This window comes from Polyodon spathula, chromosome 23 (assembly GCF_017654505.1).
Source record: "Polyodon spathula isolate WHYD16114869_AA chromosome 23, ASM1765450v1, whole genome shotgun sequence".
Classification (NCBI taxonomy): domain Eukaryota; kingdom Metazoa; phylum Chordata; class Actinopteri; order Acipenseriformes; family Polyodontidae; genus Polyodon; species Polyodon spathula.
This window is the reverse complement of record NC_054556.1, coordinates 18,995,660-19,020,466: the sequence shown is the minus strand read 5'-3', so window position 1 is coordinate 19,020,466 and position 24,807 is coordinate 18,995,660. Positions and strand designations below refer to the sequence as shown.

The following is a 24,807-nucleotide window of genomic DNA, read 5'->3' as shown; positions in this document are numbered from 1 at the left end:
TATACGGAAACACAAGCATCGAACAAACGGTTCCGCTCGTCAAAATGGGTCACAACAACCCCAAAATTTCTAGTGCAGCGATGCCAATGTTTGTAAGTATGAAATAATTATAATGAATATTAATAACGCTGTCATATTTGAGGAAAATACTATGTAACACATTCTTACAATACTGGATAATAAACTAATCTATGTAAGACTCAAACCATGTTATACAACTTTGTGCTCATTATTTTTTCTTCAACAAAAACAGACCTCTTTAATTGCCGTGAGAAACCCTTAATAATGACGTTTTTGTGCAGTATTAAATTAAATTTACCCCCCCCCCCCTCTCTCTCTCTCTCTCTCTCTCTCTCTCTCTCTCTCTCTCTCTCTCTATATATATATATATATATTAGCCTTTGTTGTCACATCTTCTCACTATCCCTTGAGTGTATCACGGTAAATCTGCACGGCAATTTTCCCATGCTAGTCCCATGGTTATACTGCTATGCATTCACTGTAGTTTATCATGGGTTGCCATGGTTTTAACTATGCTTTACCATTCCTCTATAGGTTTTACAATGCTTACCTATGCACCACGCTTTCTCACAGTGCTTCATTGTATCATTCACAGTTTTTATGGTAAACATTTATAAGGGACCCGCCTGCGCTTCAGTTAAACCACAGCATTACGCAGTTATATTCAATTATTCGGTTGGATTTCATTCACGGGGGCGGTGGGCATATGTATATACATAGAATACGAACCAAGCACACACAATTTTAAGAAAACAAACATTGCCACTATCCTGACAAGAAAGTGAAATAAACCCCAATTAGCTGAGGTTACAACAACACCACCACTAATACACTACGACTATAGGGAGTTTTCCAATGACGTTTCGAGTCACGTGATCCCTATCATGTGTCTCGAGCTGGTGGGCAGGCGTATCTCTGACTCACTTGGTTTCAGACCTAAAGTTTAGTTTGCTTTTATGACAAAATGATAGTCACTGGCTGTTGCACTAGGCAAGGACGAGACAATGTTCAATTTTATAGGTTGCCGAGGGTTATACAATTGCATAGGGTGAATGGCTAGCTGTACTAATCACATCAAGATCTCTCGTTTCATCGCTTTTTTTTTTTTTTTTTTTTTTTGCTTTGTTTAGAAATATGTAGATTTTCCAAATGCAATCTGTACACAAATCTTCTACTTCAGCCTCGTCCACTAGTACTGTACCTCACTGTGACGTAGCCTTTTGGACCTGTTGTAGTTTGTTTATTTATTTATTTATTTGTTTATTTTGTGAATCAGACCTACAGCACAGGAAGTGATTAGCTGCCAGGAAACAACATCAACCTTTAATATTTGTTATACATTTTTTTTAAATTTTTTTTTATCACCAAAATATGTGCATCTATAAATCTGTTACAGTGCAGAAGTTGATTTTAAAGTGCGCCACTTGACATCTCTTAAGGTTTAGAAAAAGGAATTCCAATTTGTTGGATTATTATTATTATTATTATTATTATTATATTATTATTATTATTATTATGAACTCGGAAATAAATTCAACAAGTGTACCATACCTTTACTGTATCATTTTAAATTAATTTGGTATGTGCGATATAACTTTAAAACACTGATACGGTTTTGTGTGTGTCTGTGTGTGTGTCTGGTCTGTCTGTCTGTCTGTCTGTGCGCTCAATGCGTTCCAGTTAACGACAAAAACTTCTGAAATGTCCATGAGGGACCGCTGGGATTTTCACTTGAGTCAGAGCGATCACAATTTGTGAACGCAATCGCCATCTTGTGGTATTTAAAAAAAAAAAGCCAAAACATGAAACTCCACAAATAACTATAATCTATTATTATTATTATTTATTATTATTATTATTATTATTATTATTATTATTATTATTATCTAAATTTATTTTATTATTATTATTATTATTATTATTATTATTATTTTTAGGCTAGAACAAATAGGTTGTAAATAAAAACTATTAATTACAGACAGCTGCAGGCAGGCACACAATATAATGTTTTTCAGAATTTTTCAGTTTATCGAGGGGTTTCGTTTACGAGGTATTAACCTTATTTACCTTGTGATTTAGTATTTTAGTATAGTTTTTTATTTTTATTTTGACAGTACTATGTGTTTGAATTCCAGTTACATTTCACAAAAGAGCATGAACTTTGTTTTAAAAACATGTATGTTTTTGACAGCTATAACACAAAACAAAGTGACGGTAATAATATTAAGACGCCATGCAGATAAAAACGGAAAAAAAAAGAAAAACGCAACAAACAATAAATTCGTCCATTTGAAACGGAAAGTAACGGTATAGCTTAGTCTGACGCAATTCTTGAAAAAGAAAACCGAAACTGACGAAGAGACAGAGCAATCGGAGATAAGGGGCAGGACTACCAGCTTATAAAACTCTGGTACTAGAAGGTAAACTCAGTGATTTGGGAAAATACACTGCCTGGACACAGAGATACAGAGTATTTAAAAAAATATAATACATAATGTATACAGCGCTGTAACCTCTATTGTGTAGTTCTAATTACATATAACGAACTATTTTATCATATTCCTTGGACGCTGGAGACAGATTGTGGTACCTGAACTTCCAGAAAAAAATAAAAACGCGTGGAAATCAACATGACTGTGAGTTACTGTTAAATCACGTAAGTACGGTTTGTGTATTGTCTAGTTCAGCTGTACTTCCGCCTTCGTCGGGTGCTGAAATCGCATACACTCCACACCAAGCTGATTGACACGTAATGTACAGTTTATTAAACGGGGTAAGATCGTGTTTCTTTTGAATTGTATTTTTTGTAGTGGGTTCTGTATTGTGTCACGCCGTGTCTGTCGTGTATCACAGGTGCACGGGCAGTGTTATTATCGGTTAATGGTTAATTCCGCGGAAGTGATCTGTATAATCACAATGGCACCGTCTGCTAAAGTTCTTAGAAATGCTAGCCAATGATTTTCTTTCAGTTTGTATAGCAACGCAGGCAAGGGGGTTAGCTTGTAGTAACAAAGCATCTTTGCAAACGAGAATCGGCAAAATAATACAAAATAGGGATAATAAATACACAGGTAGATTCCGGTGCATACTGTAAATAATGAAACCTTTTTCATTCAATGGCGTGCTTTGTATATTGTACTTGTATGTAAACAGTAGGCCAAATATGTTACACTTTGCAATACATGCACAGTACTGGTGTAACGTCAATGTTTGCTACTTTATCTAAATTTGCTACCTTAGCGAAATATGACATGTATAAGCGTCAGATTTTGCTACTTTGTCAAAACCTGCTACCTGTACCAAAATGTCACCTGTAGCTAAAAACTTTATTTATTTATTTATTTGTTAGTCAAAACAATCCGACAATTCGTCTTGGCGGTTATTTAGAGAGTAGAAAAGATTCTACAAAATACATAGCAGAACTAAAATAATGTAATATAGTTCACATAACTTATTTTCAAACTAATATCAACGACATGATCGGAATTCACACTATAGTTACTGTACTCAAAGCCACATAATAACATACAATAATATATTTTATTATAACCCTAAATAATAATATAATAATAATAATAATAATAATAATAATAATAATAATAATAATAATAATAACGTCCTTGTGTGTGAGTGTGCTGTTTATTGCTTTGTTGTAATTTAATACAGAACAAGTTAAGTCACGGAATGATGACACGCCTGGCAACAGTTGCCTAGTAGGCTCCAGTATTTACTGTAACTAATGTTCTTAGTCATGCCTTAGGTTGTTAAATATGTTTATAGGCCCCACCACACATTTGGCAAAATTTCAATTTCTTATTAGTTATTTGATCTCCTGAAAAGTTAATGTATCCAACATTATACATTTTTTTAAAATTTTATTTTTAGTATTACACAAATGTAAAGTAAATCAAAACTTACTGAGTGCTTTATTTGCTGTTTCGTTACTGAGTAATAACAAAGACTGAACCTCCACAGAGATCAATAGGAGAGCAGTGTTCGCTTGTGCAAATACCTGTAACAAAAAGCATGGTTCTGTTGTGCAGTGCCGTTGTAGGTTTGGTTAGTACTCCGGACAGTTTGGTTGGGTTGTTGAAGTCTGCAGTCAGGAGCTTTTAACATTGTTCCTAGAAGCTGGTACTACCACAGTACTATAATTTAATATGCATTAAACGGTACATGATCGACTTTAAACATATTTAAATCTATAATAAAGGCTTGTGTCAGATACAAGCTGATTCTCACTTCACTCAGTGGGTAGATTTTACTGCTCTCTATATGATATTGTAAACATAATACATCAAAGCAAACACAACAAAAACAATCTGTTATTAACTTGTGCATTGCAACTATAAAATAAAATAATAAAATAATAAATATTGACTCAATATTAGAAGAGTGCAGAGGCATTTCCAGTAGTGAAATCTTTCAGGTCGAATTATATTCTCTTAAAAAAAAAACAACACAATGGCTACCATTGTTTCTGTTCCTTTTTAAAACACAGAGACGTGGTTTGAGTATAGAAGTGATGCAAAGTCTTGTAACTGGAAAGTTAAACTAATGTGTTAGTTACAGGAAACGTAGGGGGTGCTAGGAAAACGAGTTGAACCGAATAGAACTGTTGCCAAATATAACAACGTATTTTTAACCCATTTTTGAAGATAAAACCCCTTGTTTTATATTTCCTTTGAATACTTGTAATCAAAGTATTGTTTTCAGTAGAACTTTCATTTTCTAGTGTTTTTTTTTACTGTCCAGTTACCTTTTTATGATGTTTGCTGTCATTCTAAGTGGTTCTGTACCCAAATGTTGTGTTTTTTGTTATTGTGTTAATGTGCTTTCCAATTCCAGTTGCCTGCCATAGACATATGTAATATAGGCTAGATCTGTTAACGTGTCTATAGAAGTAAGAGCCAGTGCCATCTAGTGATCTGCCATCTAGGATCAAGTTTCCTTTTTTTTTGCTAGCAACAGTGTCTGTCTGGTGCTTCAGACATTTCAAACTGACTGAACGGTCCAAGTGTAAATACATGTCTAGCGGTGCACTACAGCTACCTTCGAGTCTCTCTCTCTCTCTCTCTCTCTCTCTCTCTCTCTCTCTCTAGTGACTGTCTGGGGTGATCTACACTTAGGAAGCATCTCCAAGTGGATTTATCTGTGGTGATCATCGTAAGGGACAGTCTTGAAATGGATGGAAACGATCCTAACAGGAGAGGCGGGGCGAGGGGGAGAGGCAGAGGAAATGCAGACCACAGGAGAGGTAAGTCGCAATTCAACAGAATGTTACCAACTGGGAAGACTAGTGGCGACCTAATTCAAGCATTCAAAATTCTAATAATAATAATAATAATAATAATAATAATAATAATAATACAACACACAAGTGACATGTAAGAGTAATAGGTTGTTTAAAAGGTCATTTTAAGTCCTGTCTGTCGCATATGAGTTTTCTACTTAGGGCTGGGCGAGGAGAGTTTTTCCACAGAGATAAAAGGAGAGGACAGTCTACTGACCATATTATCAGCATATTATAAATCAGGTCGTTCCCAGTTGCTTACCTTGTGAAGGCACTAGCTTGTAGAATGCAGGGCTAGTCATGTATTTGGAAGCTTTCTAGTTTAAGTCCTGTGTGCCAATCAAGGCTGGGGACTGCACTGGCTGTATAGTTTCTGGAGAGATACAGTTTGCATGTTTTATAGGTATTAAAAACCCAACTGGTTCCTCTTTTGATTGGATTTTGTCAGGTGCGGGGGCCCCACGGAGGGATGGGTATCACAACAACCCAAGAGGAGGAGGAGGACGAGGACGAGGACGAGGAGGAGGAGGAGGAGGAGGTGGAGGAGGACGAGGAGGAGGAGGGGGTCTGCAGCCTGAGCACCAGGGCAGGGGGGGAGGAAACCGGGGGAACCGAGGAAACAGGGGGAATGCTGAAGGAAGAAACCCGGGTGCGGGAGGTGGGTTTGAGGGGAGGAATGAAGACGGAGCCTGGAGGAGAGAGAGAGGAGGCAGGACCCAGGCTGGACGGCAGGAGGGTCCCAGAGGAGGGCGTGCTGCTGGTGATGGAGGAGCCCCGCGAGTCTGGAAACTGGGGTACCACGCGCTAGAAGAACTGGCTGGGAAGGAGCCCTCAGAAGTGGCCATCACTCTGTCCTCCAGCGCGGGGTTACGGGAGCTCCTAGAGGAGCCGGAGATGAGGCATAACATGGTCCAGCTGCTCTGCAAGGTTCTCAGTAAGGCAGTGGGGTCCCGTCTCGACAGGCAGATCGTGCAGCACCTGGTGAGGGCTCTGAAGGATTCTGGGTTCCTCAAGACGGTCCTACCTCAATACATTATGGGCATGGTGATGGATCCTATCCCTGCTCGTAGACACCAATACCCTGAACACCTGGACAACATCATCACACTGTTATCGGACCTGGTCAGCATCTTCCCAGCCAGCTCTATCCAGGTGGTCTCCATGCTAGTGACGATCTTGCAGCCCGCAGTCAATGCACTTCGAGCTTTGGGAGTGGCCATCACAGATCAGACCCAACAGGACCTGGAGAAGATCAATGAGCTTGTGACCCATCTACAGGAGAAGCGGAGAGACGGGACCCTGCGCAGCGACACCTACACTTTCCTGGGACCCGAGGAAGATGCACCTGCTGGGGAAGCAGGCTACAAGACCATGCCCATCTACCCCAAATGGGAAGAGATCCACCTGAACGACAAGCCCTTTCTGAGGCCCAACATCGTCTCTCGCAGCTACCCCAGCACACAAGTCTACCTGGACACACACTTCCGCCTGCTCAGGGAGGACTTCGTCAGGCCACTGCGGGAGGGAATCCGGGAGATCTTGCAGACCTACCTCTCACCGGCAGAAGGACCGGAAGGAAACCTTAGGAAGAAGCGCTTTGACGATATCCGGGTGTATTTCGATACCCACTTGCTGACCCCAACCTGCACCCACTCGGGCACGGCCTACAAGGTGCATTTTGACACCCAGCCCCTCAAGTTCGTCCGCTGGGAGAATTCTAAGCGTCTTATTTATGGGTCTCTGGTCTGCTTGTCCCGGGATAACTTTGAGACGTTCCTTTTTGCCACAGTGGCGGACAGAGACCCAGCGGAGCTCAAGAAGGGGATTGTGTTGCTCACCTTCACGCAGGAGAGTCGCCCTGCCCTGGCCGAGGTGCAGGCCTCGCACGCCTTCCTCATGGTGGAGACCACGGCCTACTTTGAGGCCTATCGGCACGTGCTGGAGGGTCTGCAAGAGGAGGAAGAAGAGGACCTACCCTTCCAGAGGTAGAGATACCAGATACAGACTCATATACACTAGAGATACCAGATACACACTCTTATACACTAGAGATACCAGATACACACTCCTATACACTAGAGATACCAGATACAGACTCCTATACACTAGAGATACCAGATACACTCTCCTATACACTAGATACCAGATACACACTCCTATACACTAGAGATACCAGATACACACTCCTATACACTAGATACCAGATACACACTCTTATACACTAGAGATACCAGATACACACTCTTATACACTAGAGATACCAGATACAGACTCCTATACATTAGAGATACCAGATACACATTCCTATACACTAGAGATAACAGATACACACTCCTATACGCTAGAGATACCAGATACACACTCCTATACACTAGAGATACCAGATACACACTATATACACTCATAACAGTTTGATAGCACTACAGTGACTGTTTAAATGTTTATCATCAACATGCTGAAATGTCCTGAATGTCAAAATGTAACGGGCGTCCACAGGGATTCTTATAGTATCACTTTGCAACTAATCTCCACCCCGTTTAATGAAGGCTGAAGATTAGGTAGTTAACTTGGCAGTTCCTGTACAGCATTGAGATTTGACATACAAGTAGCACAATATACAGCATACAGAACAGTGTAATGAGTGTTTATAACTGTTATTTTAGCAGACGGTGATGCTTGAAAGCCAGATTCATTAAGGATCCCTATTACTGAGTATGTACTGAGCATCAAAATAAACTTATCACTTATATTTGACCATCAAAAGAAACGTATCACTTATATTTGAGTACCAAAAGAAAGTGATCACTTATATTTGGATAAAATTCACTGGATGTGAATCTGTTTTAGAGCAGGTACAGTGACTTTTTAACGTGCTGATTAACAACTGACATCACGAAGATGCTGCAAAATGATCAGTCGATCTTGGGCAGGTGTTGTGACTCTTGGTCTCCCAATTCGTGGCCTGTCATTGACAGAGTGTGTCTGGTTATACCATCTCGCCAGGTTTGAAATTGCTGGATGTGGCGAGCCACAGTACGCCACAGTACCCTAGTCCAGCCTCCAACATGCCAATTGCACAAAGGCGCTGCTCTCTTGACAGTTGTGGCATATTGTTTTTATTTGTGTGATTTTCTTTATTGCTTTTATTCAAGCTTGCAATTCAGTAGCTGAAATCACTCCATATCCAGTGTCCAATCAACTGTCTCACTAATTAGGTGATTAAGTGCATTTGCTTCAGTCACAGTCAGTCAAATGCGTCATGGTCAGGGATGAATGATTGAGTGACTAAAAAGAAACCAGAAACATTTTGTCAATGTCCATCATTTATATACCTTTTTTTTTTAATAAATGTGTTATAGTAGTGATAAGTTTCTTTTGGTGCTCAGTATAGTACCTTTATCAATGATACACCTGTGCAATGTTTTCACAATGATTAAGCACTAAAGAAAACACAGATCTGAGGGTACAAAGAGGGCAAGACCGGGATAAATAATTCTTCAGTGGGAGCTGGCTGCACTGGTGTCCTTGTTACTGACACAGCATTTCACAATGGTCAGCTACAGAACACTTCTTCAAGGAGGGAAAATGAAGCCATTGTGCACGATACCCTTAATGTTTTGTATGTTTCGATGTTAGGATTTCGAAGATGGTTTTTATATTAGCATTGCGTCAGGTAACAAAGAGCCGTTGGAAAAAGAAGTTTAAAATGTTAAATGACGTGGGGAAAGCAATGGGCATTTTCAGAGTATGTTTCAGAGGAATGTAATATCCTGTTGTGGGTCTCATTCTCTGATGTTTTTCTGCTAAGATTGCTATTTGCCAGACTTACTAACTTCCAACAAAAATGTCCTTTCTCTTGACCTCTGGGTCTGCTTCTCAAAAGATTCCTAATGGCTGCATTGCTGAAATTAGACAATTTCCTTTAAACTTGAAAATGTTTAACACCAAAATGTAGATGATACAAACACTATTTTTATATAAAAGGTTGTTGAATATTTATTGTGGATTTTCACTTATTGTTGAAGTCGCTCTGATGCGTGAATAAAATCCATTTTAAAAATGGTTTATTAGGGGTTGTATTTTAAAAATGGTTTATTAGGGGTTGCATTTTAAAAATGGTTTATTAGGGGTTGTATTTTATAAATGGTTTATTAGGGGTTGTATTTGCTCCCCTGCCGCAGGTACATTGTGCAGTGCCAGAAGGATGTGGCAGAGCCAGCCTACCTGCGTGCTGGGCCTGGTGCCTATGACCTGTCTGCCATTGCAGCACCCCCCGGAGGACTGCAGGCTCCCTGCAATGTGCTGGACCCCAATGCCTGGCCCAGCAAAGAGGAGTTGGGTGTGGATGAGTCTCAGCTGAGGGCCCTGAAGCTGGCACTCACCAAGGAGCTGGCTATCATCCAGGGCCCGCCTGGCACAGGTAAGAGAGGGCCGTCCAGCATATATACTGACACACACACACACACACACATATATATACACAATGACACACATATAAACACTGACAAACACACACACTGACACACACACATATATACACACACACGCACATACATAGATATAACCAGGCACACACACACTGACACTGAGGGTTGTTAAGTAAATAGTTTCAGTAACGAGTTAGAAGTAATGAGATTACTTTTCACGTCCAAAAGTATGAGATTACTTTTTGTTACTTCAATTGGAAATTGTGCATCTGTGTGCATGTACGTTTTGCTTAAGTATCTTATTTATTTTTTAACCTTACCAGTTTAACAAATTTTCTAATTAACTGTTATTGGCAAAATAAATCTAAATATATACTGACACAGACACAGAAACACAAACTATGCACACACACTGGCAGTGAGGCACAGAGATGCACACTGATGTACTCAGTTATTAGGGGAAGCAGCTGGTTGGTTATGACAGGAGTCATGTAGTGATGGCATTCTTTTGTTCGCTACAGTCACTTTAAAGACAGTTGTATGTGGAACATTGCATGCTGGGATATAATTGCTGATTGTTGAATGTTCTGTGTCTTGCTGTTCTGACAGGAAAGACGTACGTAGGGTTGAAGATTGCCCAGGCGCTCCTGATGAACATGGGAGTGTGGCAGCCTGGTCTCAACAGGGTTCCAGTGCTGGTGGTCTGCTACACCAACCACGCGCTCGACCAGTTCCTAGAGGGTGAGTGCCTCCAGTGGTCAATAGCAGTCAGTGCGGTAATACCAGGACAGTTCAAACCAATGTTCTGGTTAGAGCATATTGCATTGGTTTTTGAACTTTGGTTATTGTATGTTTTGTTTCCAAGTGCCATAAATACAGGTATGGTTTTGGGATTGTAGTCCCTCTGATTAAACAAAACAAACAAACACATCTCCCATTGTACAATCCCGGTAGATAATTCAGTCAGATTGCCATTGATTGGTACTCAGTTCTATAGATGAGGACAATGGTGAGAAAGGCAGTTTTTCTTCTGTGTGAAATTAACACATTTTTAAAAGGTTTTCTTTGGCTTCATTTAATGCCTGCCCGCATTAACATGTTAAAGGGAATTATTTGGAAATATCTGCACAATCCTAATAATAACTGTGATAATCGCTGTTGTTAATGTTGTTATTGTGGTTTTGTTTCCATTCCTTAGGTATCCACACTTTCCTGGACTCTGGGATTGTGCGAGTGGGCGGTCGCAGCAACAGTGAGATCCTCAAACGCTTCACTCTGAGAGAGCTGAGGGGGGGCAGTAACTTCCGCAAGACCCTTCCGAACCACCTCCGCCGAGCCTACTTCGAGGTGAGCCCACCCCTCACCCTACCACCCCCACCATGCCACCCACACGAAACATTACCAAGAGTAACACACACACCCCACCCTGCCACTCACACCAAGTGTTACCCAGAGTAACACACACCCTACCCTGCAAACCTACACACACACACTCCACCCTGCCACCCCCCCCCCACACACACACACCCACCCTCTCTTCTCCCCTCTTACTCTCCCATCCTCTCCATCTCCTCCTCACTCACAACCTTCTCTCTCTCTCGCCCTCAGATAACGAGCGAGCTGGCCCAGGCAGGGCAGCGAATTGAGGAGGAAGCGGGGCACTTGGAGTGCACGCTGCGAGGGGTCCTGCACGAGCAATACCTAGAGCGCTTCATCCACCAGGAACACTGGAGCGGCCTCTGCCACCAGCCTGTGAGTGCGGGAGCCTGCCTGTGTGTCTGTGTGGCTGGAACCCAAAGCTGGGTTTTTTTAAGAGCATATTACAGCACTGGAGAATCATCCTTGAATGGAATGACCACACAGGAGTATTTAAACCCCAGCTTTCATTATCGTGGATATCTGCAACATTGGACCCTCTTTGCCGTTGACTTTTCTAGCCTAACATATTTTAAAATCAGTAAACATTTTGGCTTAAATTTCTGCAGTTGTTCTCAATTCAAATTCAGTTAGTTGTAATACAGTATTGAATAAAATAGAAGTCTGATCCATATGTTTCCAATTATTTGGAAAGACGTTTGATGTTTGCCTTGGTGTCATCTGTGTGTCTGCAGTTTTCAGATGGCTTCCTGATGTACGGACAGAAGCAATCTCTGATTCTAGAGTGGCTGGGACTGGGGAATTCTGAATTCCAGAGGAGAGGAGGAGACCCCCTACAGGCAGGTATGCAAAAGACAGAAGCCCCAATTCTGAATTCCTGACAAACTACTGAGGAATATTTAGTCACTTGCTATGAATACTAGCAGCACAAACTTGCTCAGTCCAGTATATAACTCAATAAAAAGCACAGGCAAAGCAATTCATATGATTGTTATATATGAATGTAACAATGACAGCGTCTTGTAAAAAGATTATCAGTCTGGGTTTAGGAACCTGGCAGGTATTGTCCGTATCTGAATTCCCACAGAATTAATGCAGAGAGTGGGCAAGTGGGTGCGTTTTGGAAATCACTTCACAGTTCTCTTATACTTACTTTATAAAGACAGGACAAAAGGGTTAACAAATTGAGTTTGTATTTTTTTGGTGAAAAAACTGAGGATCATTATACTCTGATCATATTTGTCTGTCTGTCTGTCATGTTCTGTATGGTAATTGATTTTGACAAGACTTTCATACACTCCAAGCCTCCTATAGACACATATGTTTATATTTCCAGGTACTGTGTACTTATTACGCGATTATAAGGACTCTCTGTGTGTGCGTCCACTGGTTTGAAATGTCTGCAGTATTTTCACTGGCTGCTTGTCGAGCCAAGTGAGAACCAAACTGAAACTCTTATCTCACAACACAGTGCGGCTGGGCTAATGATTTTCTTCATTAAGTTGCGTCAGTCAGTACACTCGTGGAAGGCGAACAACGATAGTGTGGTGAATGGGAGGAGGGAATAGTACAACCTTGGGATGCTGACAAGGATTACTCCTCAACATTTTCATATTGCCTTGCAAGCGTGAGAAATCGATAACTTTACCTTTTTTAACAAACACTATCTGAGAAACGTTCTTCTCCTCTTTGTGCAATCAGCCCGTCATTGCATTTCAGTTATATACCTCTGGATCTGCTATTCTCAATTAAAATACAGAGCCTCTTAATGCTGCATCATCTAAACAGCAACATTGTCATTGCGTGTGACATCAGTTTAGGGCTCTGCAGTGAAAAAGAGAAAAGTAAACCCTCTCTCTCACTCTCTCAGAGGGGGAGAATGAAGCTGAAGAAGAGGAGGATGAGGAAGAGGAGGAGGAGGAGGAGCTGGTGGAGGTGGAGGAGGAGGCGGCTCTGATGGAGGCCGAGCGTGTCATTGAGGGGGTGGAGCCTCGGGGTCACGACTCCAGGAAGAGGAAGGCGGACAGAGCCGTCAGGGACCTCGAGGGGCTACTGCTCGCTATGAGTATTAACAGCAAGGAAGAGAGAGATGGACGGAGCGAGGAGGGCTGGCAGGTACTGCAGGGAGAAGAGGGGGAGGGGAGAGGCAGGGAAAGGAGGGCTGGGAGGTACTGAGGTGAGAGAGAGGGAGAGGAGAGAGGCAGGGAAAGGAGGACTGGGAGGTACTGAGGAGAGAGGGGGGAGGGTGAGGAGCGAGAGGGAGAGGGAAGGGAGGTCTGGGTGGTCCTGAGGGGTGAGGAGATGGAGAGGGAGAGGAGGAGGGGGAGAAGGAGAGGAGTGAGGCAAGGAGAGGAGGGTTAGGATGTACAGAGCAAGTAGAGAAGCAGTGGAGGGTTAGGATGTGGGGGGAGAAAGTGAGGGGAGAGAGGAGATGTAAAGGAGTTTGGGCAGTGTATTTTCTGTGGTGTTGTGTCTGTACCTCCGTCACACGGGTTTCTCTTGTGATGGATTCACAGATGCAGAAAAAGCAGAAGCAGAAGATGAAGAAGCGTGTGAAGAAGGAGCTGGGGAAAAGCTCAGTGATGAGCGAGGAAGAAGAGAAGGACACGCGGGACATCTGGAGACTGGAGCTGAGAGACCGCTGGAGACTTTACAGGTCAGACTGCAGGGTGTGCTGTAGTTGGAGCTCAGAGCTCAGTGTATATCTGCACTGGTATTTCACCATGCTCTTCCCATGCTTATCTTGTGTGCCCTCCATTCCCACCAGTAAGACAGTAGCCTCCTTTCTCAGTGTTCAAGCTTGTAAGTTCATGCCCTGTGCCAGACTGTGTGCTGTTCTCCCCCGGGCAGGCTATGGCTCCTGCGTTACCAGATTGAGATGCGCCGCAGGGCCCTGCAGTCGGAGCAGGCCTATCAGAACGCAGCGGATCGGCTGGCAGAGATCCGGCTTCGGGAGGACCTGTGTATCCTCAAGGAGGCCCGCGTCATTGGCATGACAACCACCGGGGCCGCCAAGTTCCGGCGTGTGCTGCAGGAGGTGCGGCCGCGCCTTGTCATCGTGGAAGAGGCAGCCGAGGTGCTGGAGGCACACACCATCACTACCCTGAGCAGAGCCTGTCAGCACCTTATACTCATAGGAGACCACCAGCAGGTGAGACACAGTGGCACACAATGACACACACTGAGACACAGTGAGATACACACACACACACACTGAGACACAGTGAGATACACTGACACACACTGAGACACAGTGAGATACAGTGAGATACACTGACACACACTGAGACACAGTGAGATACACTGACACACAGTGAGATACACTGAGACACAGTGAGATGCACTGACACACACTGAGACACAGTGAGATACAGTGAGATACACTGACACACACTGAGACACAGTGAGATACACTGAGACACAGTGAGATACACTGAGACACAGTGAGATACAGTGAGATACACTGACACACACTGACACAGAGTGAGATACACTGAGATACACACACTGAGATACACTGACACACACTGAGACACACTGAGACACAGTGAGATACACTGACACACAGTGAGACACAGTGAGACACAGTGAGATACACTGACACACACTGAGACACAGTGAGATACACTGAGACACAGTGAGATACACCGAGACACAGTGAGATACAGTGAGATACACTGACACACACTGACACAGAGTGAGATACACTGAGATACACACACTGAGATACACTGACACACACTGAGATACACTGAGATACACTGAGACACAGTGAGATACACTGACACACAGTGAGATACGCTGAGACACAGTGAGATACACTGACACACACTGAGACACAGTGAGATACACTGAGACACAGTGAGATACACCGAGACACAGTGAGATACAGTGAGATACACTGACACACACTGACACAGAGTGAGATACACTGAGATACACACACTGAGATACACTGACACACACTGAGATACACACGCTGAGATTCACTGACGCACAGTGAGATACACACACACACACGCACACTGAGATACACTGACACAAACAGACACACTGACACACACTGAAACACAGTGAGATACACTGACACGCACAGAGATACAATGAGATACACTGACACACACTGATACAGTGAGATGCACTGACACACACTGACATACAGTGAGATACACTGACACACACTGAGACACAGTGAGATACACTGAGATACAGTGAGGTACACCGAGACATAGTGAGATACAGTGAGATACACTGACACACACTGACACAGAGTGAGATACACTGAGATACACTGACACACACTGAGACACAGTGAGATACACTGAGACACAGTGAGATACAGTGAGATACACCGAGATACACAGATACACTGACACACAGCGACATACACTGACATACACTGAGATACACTGAGATACACTGAGATACACTGAGACACAGTGAGATACACCGAGACACACTGAGACACAGTGAGATGCACTGAGACACAGTGAGATACACTGAGACACAGTGAGATACACTGAGACACAGTGAGTATACACCGAGACACAGTGAGATACACTGAGACACACTGACACACACTGAGACACAGTGAGATACACTGAGATACACTGACACACAGTGAGACACAGTGAGATACAGTGAGATACACTGACACACACTGACACAGTGAGATACACTGAGATACACACACTGAGATACACTGACACACACCGAGATACACACACTGAGATTCACTGACGCACAGTGAAATACACGCACACTGAGATACACTGACACACTGAGACACACTGACACACACTGAGACACAGTGAGATACACTGAGACACAGTGAGATACACTGACACACACTGAGACACAGTGAGATACAGTGAGATACACTGAGACACACTGACACAGAGTGAGATACACTGAGATACACACACTGAGATACACACACTGAGATTCACAGAAGCACAGTGAGATACACACACACACGCACACTGAGACACACTGACACAGACAGATACACTGACACACTAAGACACACTGACACACACTGACACACTGAGACACACTGACACACACTGAGACACAGTGAGATACACTGACACACACTGAGATACAGTGAGATACACTGACACACACTGAGATACAGTGAGATACACTGACACACACTGAGACATAGTGAGATACACTGAGATACACTGAGACACACTGAGACACACTGAGACACAGTGAGATACAGTGAGATACACTGAGATACACACACTGAGATACAGACACTGAGACACACTGAAACACAGTGAGATACACTGAGACACAGTGAGACACACTGAGACACACTGAGACACAGTGAGATACACTGACACACACTGAGATACAGTGAGATACACTGACACACACTGAGATACAGTGAGATACACTGACACACAGAGACATAGTGAGATACACTGACACACACTGAGATGCACTGACACACTGAAATACACACACACCCACATTGTGACACTGACACAATGAAATGTACTGTGAGACACAGAAACACACACTGAGACACTGACACACAAAGTCACAAACAGAGAAAATAAAACCATGCACATTCTCAATGCTGAGGAGCAATGACTCCCATACACACCTGTGTTGATATACACACAGACACACACACACACTGACAAGTCCAATAATTGCAGAAGATTGATACATACACACTGACAAGTCCAGTAATTGCAGAAGATGTGCTCTGCTACTCCTGGTAAACTGAATATTCACTTGAGTAATGAAATGCTCATTTATTGAATGCATTTATTTATTGAAATGCGTTTCTAAAATAATGCACGGCCTCATGTAAAGCAGATAGGCACACAAACGCAGCGCGTTGATTACAGCAACAAGATGAATACAATTACAAGTGTGCATTCTGGGAGACAATGCAGTGCATCATCTGGGAAATCAATTCACAATTGCAGTAGCCTGAGATGTGAGCTGTTTACTCTTGAGTTTGGGTATGGATGTTTATCCCATTGTTATTCACATAACTAGAAAAAAATGGGAAATCGTTAAAGACGATTTAACAGAACCCACAGCAGCAAATTGCAGTAGCTTTTATTGCGCTAATTCCTCATCAAAAGAATTGATTTGGTACACAGATTTGTGTACTAAGATCCTTGGACTTTTGTTTTAAAGGAATTATTTATGTTTCTTGCCGGATTATAATTCGGTTTTGTATATTATGTATAGTTTCCCCTAATGCTTAAATCAGCATCAACATGCCGTGAATGTTCATTTCCTCCAAATTTTTACATAGATGCCTAACCTACTGTAGACCTTTAACGTTGCACTGGATTATAATCTGATAAATTTTTGATTTTGTGAAGCTCCGTCCCAGCGCCACAGTCTATGAGCTGGCCAAGAACTTTAACCTGGAAGTGTCCCTGTTTGAGAGGCTGGTCAACGTAGGCTTCCCCTACGTCAGGCTCAACTACCAGGTGAGTCCGAGCAAGTCCTTCCTGTTTGAAATACCAGAGGCAGCGAAAAGGTGAAAATAAAAAGACGTCTTGCTTTCTTGCTGGTGGTGGGGTGAGGGAGCCTGCCATGCACGTTTGCTTGGCTTGGTGAATTGACCAATGCTGGACAGTAGCAGTATGTATTGTGTGCATCAGTTGTTATTAGCATTACCGTTCCCCTTTTAAAAGTTTATTGCTACACATTTGCCAAGATTTACCAAGGCTTGCAATGTTTTTTAGTATACTTTACCATACCTCTCTGTGCTTTACAGTGCCAACCTCTGCTGTACCATGCTTTCACTGTGCTTTATTACACCTTGCTATGCTTTTACTGTGGGAATTGTCTCTAATGGTAACCTGACACCGTTTTCCCTCAGCACCGCATGCGCCCCGAGATCGCCTGTCTCCTGACACCCCACATCTACTCGGAGCTGGAGAACCACCCCTCTGTCCTGGAGTACGAGAACATCAAGGTCAGTCACATTAACTGGTTTGAAATCCTTCTTGAACAAGAGATGCAGATTTTATTGACAACTGAGTTCCGAGTCACCTCATTCTGCTATATTCAGTGGATCTTAACGAAATTGGTGGAGAATGTATTTCTTGTGAACAATACTATTGCTCTACCAGTGAGAGAGCACACACCTTAATCCTGACCTGACTCTGTGGTTCCTGAAACAAACTCACATTTAAGATTGGTGGGAATTTCCCACCTAGTGCCAAGTTATTGAGGAGGATTTCTGGTGTAACTATTTGTATTAAGTTGTAAGTTAAGAAACAAATAGTGAAACTATATTGATATGTTTTGAGTTATTTTCAGAAGTTGAAACTGTTTGTTATTAGCATGCACTCAGAAGCTACCATGACCCCAGGGTCAAATCAGTAACTGACTCGTTCAGCAACACTGCATGTGTTCCTGTCCACCATGAGGTGAGGATTTCTGATTGCTTTATGATTTCATTCTACAGGGGGTTTCGTCGAACCTCTTCTTTGTTGAGCATGACGTCCTCGAACAGGAGATCCAGGATGGACGAAGCCACCAGAACAAACACGAGGCCCAGTTTGTGGTGGCCCTGTGCCTCTACCTCATCTGCCAGGGCTACAAACCCTCCCAGATCACCATCCTCACCACTTATACCGGGCAGCTGTACTGCCTGCGCAAGCTCCTGCCCCAGCAGCAGTTCCAGGGGGTGAAGGTACACGTAGTCGATAAGTACCAAGGCGAGGAGAATGACATTATCCTGCTCTCCCTGGTCCGTAGCAACAGCCACGGCAAAGTGGGCTTCCTTCAGATCGCCAACCGGGTCTGTGTAGCTCTGTCTCGCGCCAAGAAGGGCCTCTACTGCATAGGCAACATGGCTTTGTTTGGGAAAGTCCAGCTGTGGAGCAACATCCTCCACACTTTAAGGGAGAAGGGCCAGGTGGGACGTGCCTTGATGCTGAGCTGTCAGAACCACCCAGACACACGGGCCTTGGTCTCCCAAGCCCAGGACTTCCAGCAGGCCCCTGAAGGAGGCTGCAGCCGGCCCTGCGAGTTCCGCTTGAGCTGTGGCCACGTCTGCACCCGAGCCTGTCACCCGTACGACGCCGACCACAAGGCCTTCCAGTGCCTGAAGCCCTGCCAGAAAGTGCTGTGCAATCAGGGCCACCGTTGCCCAGGGCTCTGCTTCAAGAAGTGCAAGGACTGCAAGGTGCTGGTGGAGAAAGAGATCCCCTACTGTGGGCACAATCAGAAGGTTCCCTGCCACATAGACCCCCTGGATTTCATCTGCCAGGAGCCCTGCCTGAAAACACTGGGCTGTGGGCATCCGTGTGGCAATGTCTGTGGAGAGACCTGTACAGATCGCTGCCCAGCTCAGGTCAGGATGACTTTACAGTGCGGACATGTGCAAGAGGAGGAGTGCCACTATAAGAACAAGGCCTCAGGCTTGGGCGAACAACAGCCGGCGTGCAAGCTGAAGTGCGACACTCAGCTAATGTGCAGTCACCCCTGCCCTGGCACGTGCCACAGCTGCAGCCAGGGTCGCTTCCACAAGGGTTGCTGCCAGCCCTGCGGACGCTCACTCATCTGCTCCCACAAGTGCAAGGAGCCTTGCACCAGTGAGTGCCCTCCTTGCAGCCTGCCGTGCCAGAACCGCTGCATGCACAGCGCCTGCAAGAAAACCTGCGGCGAGCTCTGCCCACCCTGCATGGAGCCCTGCCAGTGGCGCTGCCGCCATCTGCGCTGTGGGAAACTGTGCCACGAGCCCTGTGACAGACCTCCATGTAACCAGCCCTGCGACAAGCCCTTGAAGTGCGGGCACGCCTGCATTGGATTGTGTGGCGAACCCTGCCCGACTAGGTGTCGTGTCTGCCACCAAGAGGAAGTCACTGAGATCTTCTTTGGCACTGAAGATGAGCCAGATGCCCGCTATGTGCAACTGGAGGAATGCGGGCATCTGCTGGAGGTTACGGCCATGGACCACTACATGAGCCTAGGGGGCAACGAGGATGAAGATGTGGTGATCAAGCTCAAGGTCTGCCCGAAGTGCCGGACGCCCATCCGCAGAAACCAGCGATACGGGACCTCCATCAACCGCAGCCTGGAAGAGATCGAGAAGGTGAAAGCCCGGATCTTAGGATCCCCTCTGGAGATTGAGAATAAGCAGAAGATGCTTAAAAGGCAGTTGAAGGAGAAGGTGGCCATCCATCTACACCTGCCCAAGGAGAACGAGAACCTGAAATCAGGGCTGGGGAACTCTGAACTTTCACTCAGGGCCTTAGGGATCCTTGAGAACAAGATGGTCTTCTATGAGCGCCTGGCAAAGCTGATAGGGGGTGAGAGAGACATGGAAGAGGAGGCGTACAGGCGGTTCAGGGTTCGGGTAGGGGAGGTCCTGGAGTGGCTTGACCAGCCTCACCTGAGGTTCTCTGAGCAGCAGCTGTCTGATCTTCAAAGCGAGATCCAGCGGCTGACCTTCCTGGCTGATTTCAACATGCGGTGCAAGAAAGCATCGTACAAGCAGCTGGGCCCCGAGGTGAGGGCAGAGCTAGTAGGGCTCCGGGGCATCCTGGAGGGCACAGAGAGATTCACGAAACAGGATGAGCAGAGGGTCGGGGAGAAGCTGAAGGAGCTAGAGTCTGCACTGCCTCGCAGCGGGCTGGGAATTTCAGAAGCCGAAAGAGTGATGATCATCAAAGCAATGAATTTCCCAAAGGGGCACTGGTACAAATGCCCCAACAATCATGTGTACGCCATAGGAGATTGTGGTGGTGCTATGGAGAGACGGCCCTGCCCAGAATGCAATGAAGCCATAGGAGGTACCAACCATACGCTGGTCAGCGGTAATCAGGTGGCATCAGAAATGGACGGGGCACAACATGCAGCCTGGTCTGAAGCCAACAACCTCCTGAACTTCGGAGGCTTGGGAGTCGCTTGGGATGATTAAATCAGGGACATAATACAAATATTAAAGTGCAGAGCTAGATAAATAATTCCACTAGATCTGACCTAACAGGAATAACCTTCGATTTGCTGGCACTGCATTTTCTTTAATGTACTGCAATTGCCAAAAAAAAAAAAAAAATGAAATACTGAAGGAATTATAATTCAGTGACAAAAGTTTCTGTATTTTAGTTTCTGTTAGTATAGTCATTCATATGAAAACTTTATTATTAAAAAGCAAGAAGTCAAGAAAACTTATTCATGAAAGCCTTCAAATACATGGTATTACAATATAAGCAGGGTAAGCATTTTCAATCCCAGGTCTGGTAAAGCATGTAAACTATAGTAAAGTAAGTTTCTCATAAAATGGCTTTCATGTAGGAACATTTGAGACCAAACAACTGATGGTAATTGAAATTAAGTAAGTATTTAGTGGAACATTTCTGTAAGCGGTGTGCCCTCTAATAAAAATGAAATCAACCACTAATGAAGAAGAAAAGTAACAAGAACATTTATACAAACACATTTTAATATATTTCTAGAAAAATTACTTTCTTGTTTTAACTTGTGCGTATTTGTCAAAAGAAGATACAATAATTGCATTATTTAAACACATGGTTTTAGATAATAATGATTTTGCTTTTATTTAAAATTAAACATAAGTTTTTATTTGTGAAGGAACTTGTGTGTTTCAGTTAATAACCAGTGGCACTTTCCTCCAATCGGATCACACTGTTGGGCTGCCCTGCCTACTTCTTATCTACAGAAAGCCAATCAGATGGACTCTGTCTTAAAATTCTAAAATGCTGTGCACATGTGCAGTGGTTTTACAAGTGTAATGTGGATATCAGTCCATTTCTCATTGTCAGTGCCTGAGCTGTGAGATTAATACTAGGGCTCTATTACAATTATCTATGCAGCAGTGAATTGAAATATCACTGCCCTTTAAATAGCAATCCTGCTGGGGTTTCCCCATTGCTAGTCTGATTCAAGCATGTTAGCAAATAATGATGTGCAGACAACAATACAGAATCACACAAAACACACCTACAAGGATAATGAGCAAATCATGCATTCAGTGTCAAAATATACAGCTTCAAATGCTGTACCCTTACATCTGCATGATGTTTGCAGTCATTCTGAGATTTACAAATTACTTACATATTTAGTTGGCTTTGACTATCAGTTTAGGAGCTGCTTTTCAGTTGTACTTGCCTGCCATAGACGTGTGCATAGTGCAAAGTGTCTTCTTAACAGAAGTAATAGCCAGCGGCATCTAGAGCACTGCAGTGTATTGCCAGCAAAACAAAATGAAACTTGAGCCAAAGTGTCAGATCACTAGATGGCACTGGCTCTTTGGCATACACCTATAGCAGGCAAGGAGAACCGAGGAGCAGCTCCTGAGCTAATCTTGAAAGCACCACAAGCACAGCATGGAAATCATTTAAATAAAACCACTCAGACTGATCGCAAATATAAAGGGGGGCATTAAAAACATATGCCATCTCTTCAGCAATAATGCCATGGAAGAAGAGTTCAATGGCATTAAGATCTGTAGGTAACATTCTGAGATTCTGCTCTCTAGATAAGCATGCTCCTAAGAGGGTTTATAGTGCTATTGTTTCTGCAGTACTGTAGTGTGGTATTGGACTGCCTGCAGCCCTTGGAAATGATATGGCTTTATCTCAGCAAGCACAATATTTTAATTTATTTTAAATACATATTTATGGCTATAGCACTATTGATTCAAACAGTACACATACTGGATTGTGCTACAAAACTCTGCAATCTAAGGTTATTGACAACATAAATGTGTTTGTACCTTAAAATAGTAATTTATAAAACTAACTGCCTTTTTGTCTATTGCCAAAGCAGTAAATGTTTAAAAGTTGTTGTTTTTTTGCCAAACGATGTCAATTTTGACATTATTTAATATCCTTCCTCACGCACAGTACATTTATATATTCTATGGTGCACTTAACTACTGTATGTGGACAGATGTAACAATTTCAATAAAAGTAAAAAAAAGAAAAAAAAAACTTTGCTGAACATTTATTTATAGAGCAACTTGATGTGGAGGTGAAATATCCATAACCAAAGTATTCCTTTACCTTAACTTAAATAGTATCATTTTCTTATTCAGTCAAATATAGAGCTCTCAGCATCATATCTAATCTCCAAGTACATCTGAGCAGGATGTATTATAAAGAAAAGACAGGAAGTGTTTAAACTTGGCACCCTGTGGTCTCCAACAGGCACTAAAACTACTCTTTAAATTCAGCTGCTACACTGGAGTGCAACTCTTAATCTGTCCCCCTGCAACACTGGCCCCACTGGATGTAAGAAGTACCATGCTGAACAAATGGGCTGTTTACACTATGGGGGAGGGCAGATTAATGGTTACACCTTGGTGTACCAGATGTACTGGGAGGTTAGACACGATTCTGAGAGCTCTATTGAGGTCATAAGGTTGCTGTAAAAAAGTCGCCAGCATGGGACTGAAACAGAAGGTGAAACTATCAAGAAAAATACACGAGCATAGATGACTCTGCTCCCCTAGTGCTAATCTTGCAATGTCTGTTTAATGACTGCTAACTGCATTGTACTGTTAATTAAACAATACAAGCTTTGCATACCTCTGCTTGCTTCTTTCATAAAATTAAACTTTGACATCCTTTAAAAATGAGTCTGCAGCTAAAATGGGCTTTGCAGTGTTTAAACAGTTCAGTATCTGACCTGTTTAATATCCTGTTGTGTGTGCTCCGTGTGATCGTCTGATGAAATTGCTGCCTCAATTGCCAAGCTTACAAACTATTCCTGCAAAACATGCTTCTGAAAAGACTCCTCACGGCTGATTGGGAGGAAGTGAGGCTCACTCTTATCCTTGGCTGATCCTGCATTACCTATATATGTGGTAGGCAACTACAGTTGAAAAGCAGTTCCTAAACTTCCAGCCAAAGCACCTTAAACATTGCAATAAAAAGCACTCGGAAGGATTGCAAATGTCCAGAAAATGTCTTTTGTATTTGTGAAAAGGTATACTAAATAGAAGTCAAATTCAAATGTAAAGCTTCTGCCGTTTAATTGTTAAGCGTAAAACAGAACCTAGTTTGACCAGATTAAAACTTTTTTTTTTTTTTTTTTTTTTAAATAAAATGTTGTATTAATTTAATCCAAAAATACAGAACCCCACAATTACAAGTGATTTCGAGTTTTGTGCATTTTTTCGCATCCTTACATGTTGCTTGTCTGCTATTCTCATAATTTAACACTAGATGGCACCATTGGACAAGGAGAATGTAAAAACACTAACCCAGAGGTGTCAGCCATCCTCCAAGCAGCAATCCTCCAAACAGCTAACCTCAGGACAGAAATGGCTAATGGCATTTTATGTTTTTATACTGTTTTCACAAACAATGCATCATGTACAATAAAAAAAAAAAAAAAAAAAAAAACAGGAACATTACCAAATTGCAAGACATAATTTAGACAGAACGAATTACTCAATTGATGTTGAAGTGTAAAGTGCTTCAAATGTCATTTTAATTTATTTTAACATTTACAGTATTTGATTGTGTTTGCAATTGTGAGTGGTTGGTTTCCGTCTGTCTGCTTTGAGCTTGTCTTCATTTCATTCTGATCATGTGACCACGCCTAGAGAGTAGTTGGGGCTGGATGGGTTGAAAGGTTAGTAGATTTAAGAAGTATCACATGTGCTCTCTGTGATATATGATGTGTATTTTTACACCCACTAGGGGCAGTGTTGCAGCGGACTAGGTG

General features: G+C 43.0%; 1 protein-coding gene across 4 annotated transcripts; it reads left to right on the top strand.

Annotated features, from left to right (window-relative positions):
• The first annotated feature begins 76 nt into the window (after window positions 1–76).
• znfx1 (zinc finger, NFX1-type containing 1) lies at window positions 77–23,065 on the top strand. 4 transcript variants are annotated; one of them, XM_041225287.1, is made up of 14 exons: window positions 77–92; window positions 5,124–5,278; window positions 5,763–7,299; window positions 9,496–9,734; window positions 10,351–10,482; window positions 10,940–11,088; window positions 11,350–11,493; window positions 11,853–11,961; window positions 12,989–13,233; window positions 13,635–13,774; window positions 13,969–14,269; window positions 17,475–17,585; window positions 17,981–18,076; window positions 18,572–23,065. In XM_041225287.1, the coding sequence occupies exons 2-14, from the start codon at window positions 5,206–5,208 to the stop codon at window positions 21,029–21,031; spliced, it is 5,736 nt and encodes a 1,911-aa protein (XP_041081221.1). In that variant the 5' UTR covers window positions 77–92; window positions 5,124–5,205; the 3' UTR covers window positions 21,032–23,065. The 4 variants fall into 4 exon arrangements, with proteins under 4 accessions (XP_041081221.1, XP_041081218.1, XP_041081217.1 ...); XM_041225284.1 differs by lacking the exon at window positions 77–92 and adding an exon at window positions 2,391–2,657; XM_041225283.1 differs by lacking the exon at window positions 77–92 and adding an exon at window positions 2,391–2,677.
• The last annotated feature ends 1,742 nt before the right edge of the window (window positions 23,066–24,807 follow it).

What these genes read in the sequence shown, in the direction of transcription:
- znfx1 (XM_041225287.1), top strand. Translation starts at nt 5,206, where the DNA reads ATGGATGGAAACGATCCTAACAGGAGAGGCGGGGCGAGGGGGAGAGGC. An exon ending in GAGGACCTACCCTTCCAGAG is followed by an intron (nt 7,300 to 9,495) that starts GTAGAGATACCA and finishes CCCCTGCCGCAG; the next exon opens with GTACATTGTGCAGTGCCAGA. An exon ending in AGGAGACCCCCTACAGGCAG is followed by an intron (nt 11,962 to 12,988) that starts GTATGCAAAAGA and finishes TCACTCTCTCAG; the next exon opens with AGGGGGAGAATGAAGCTGAA.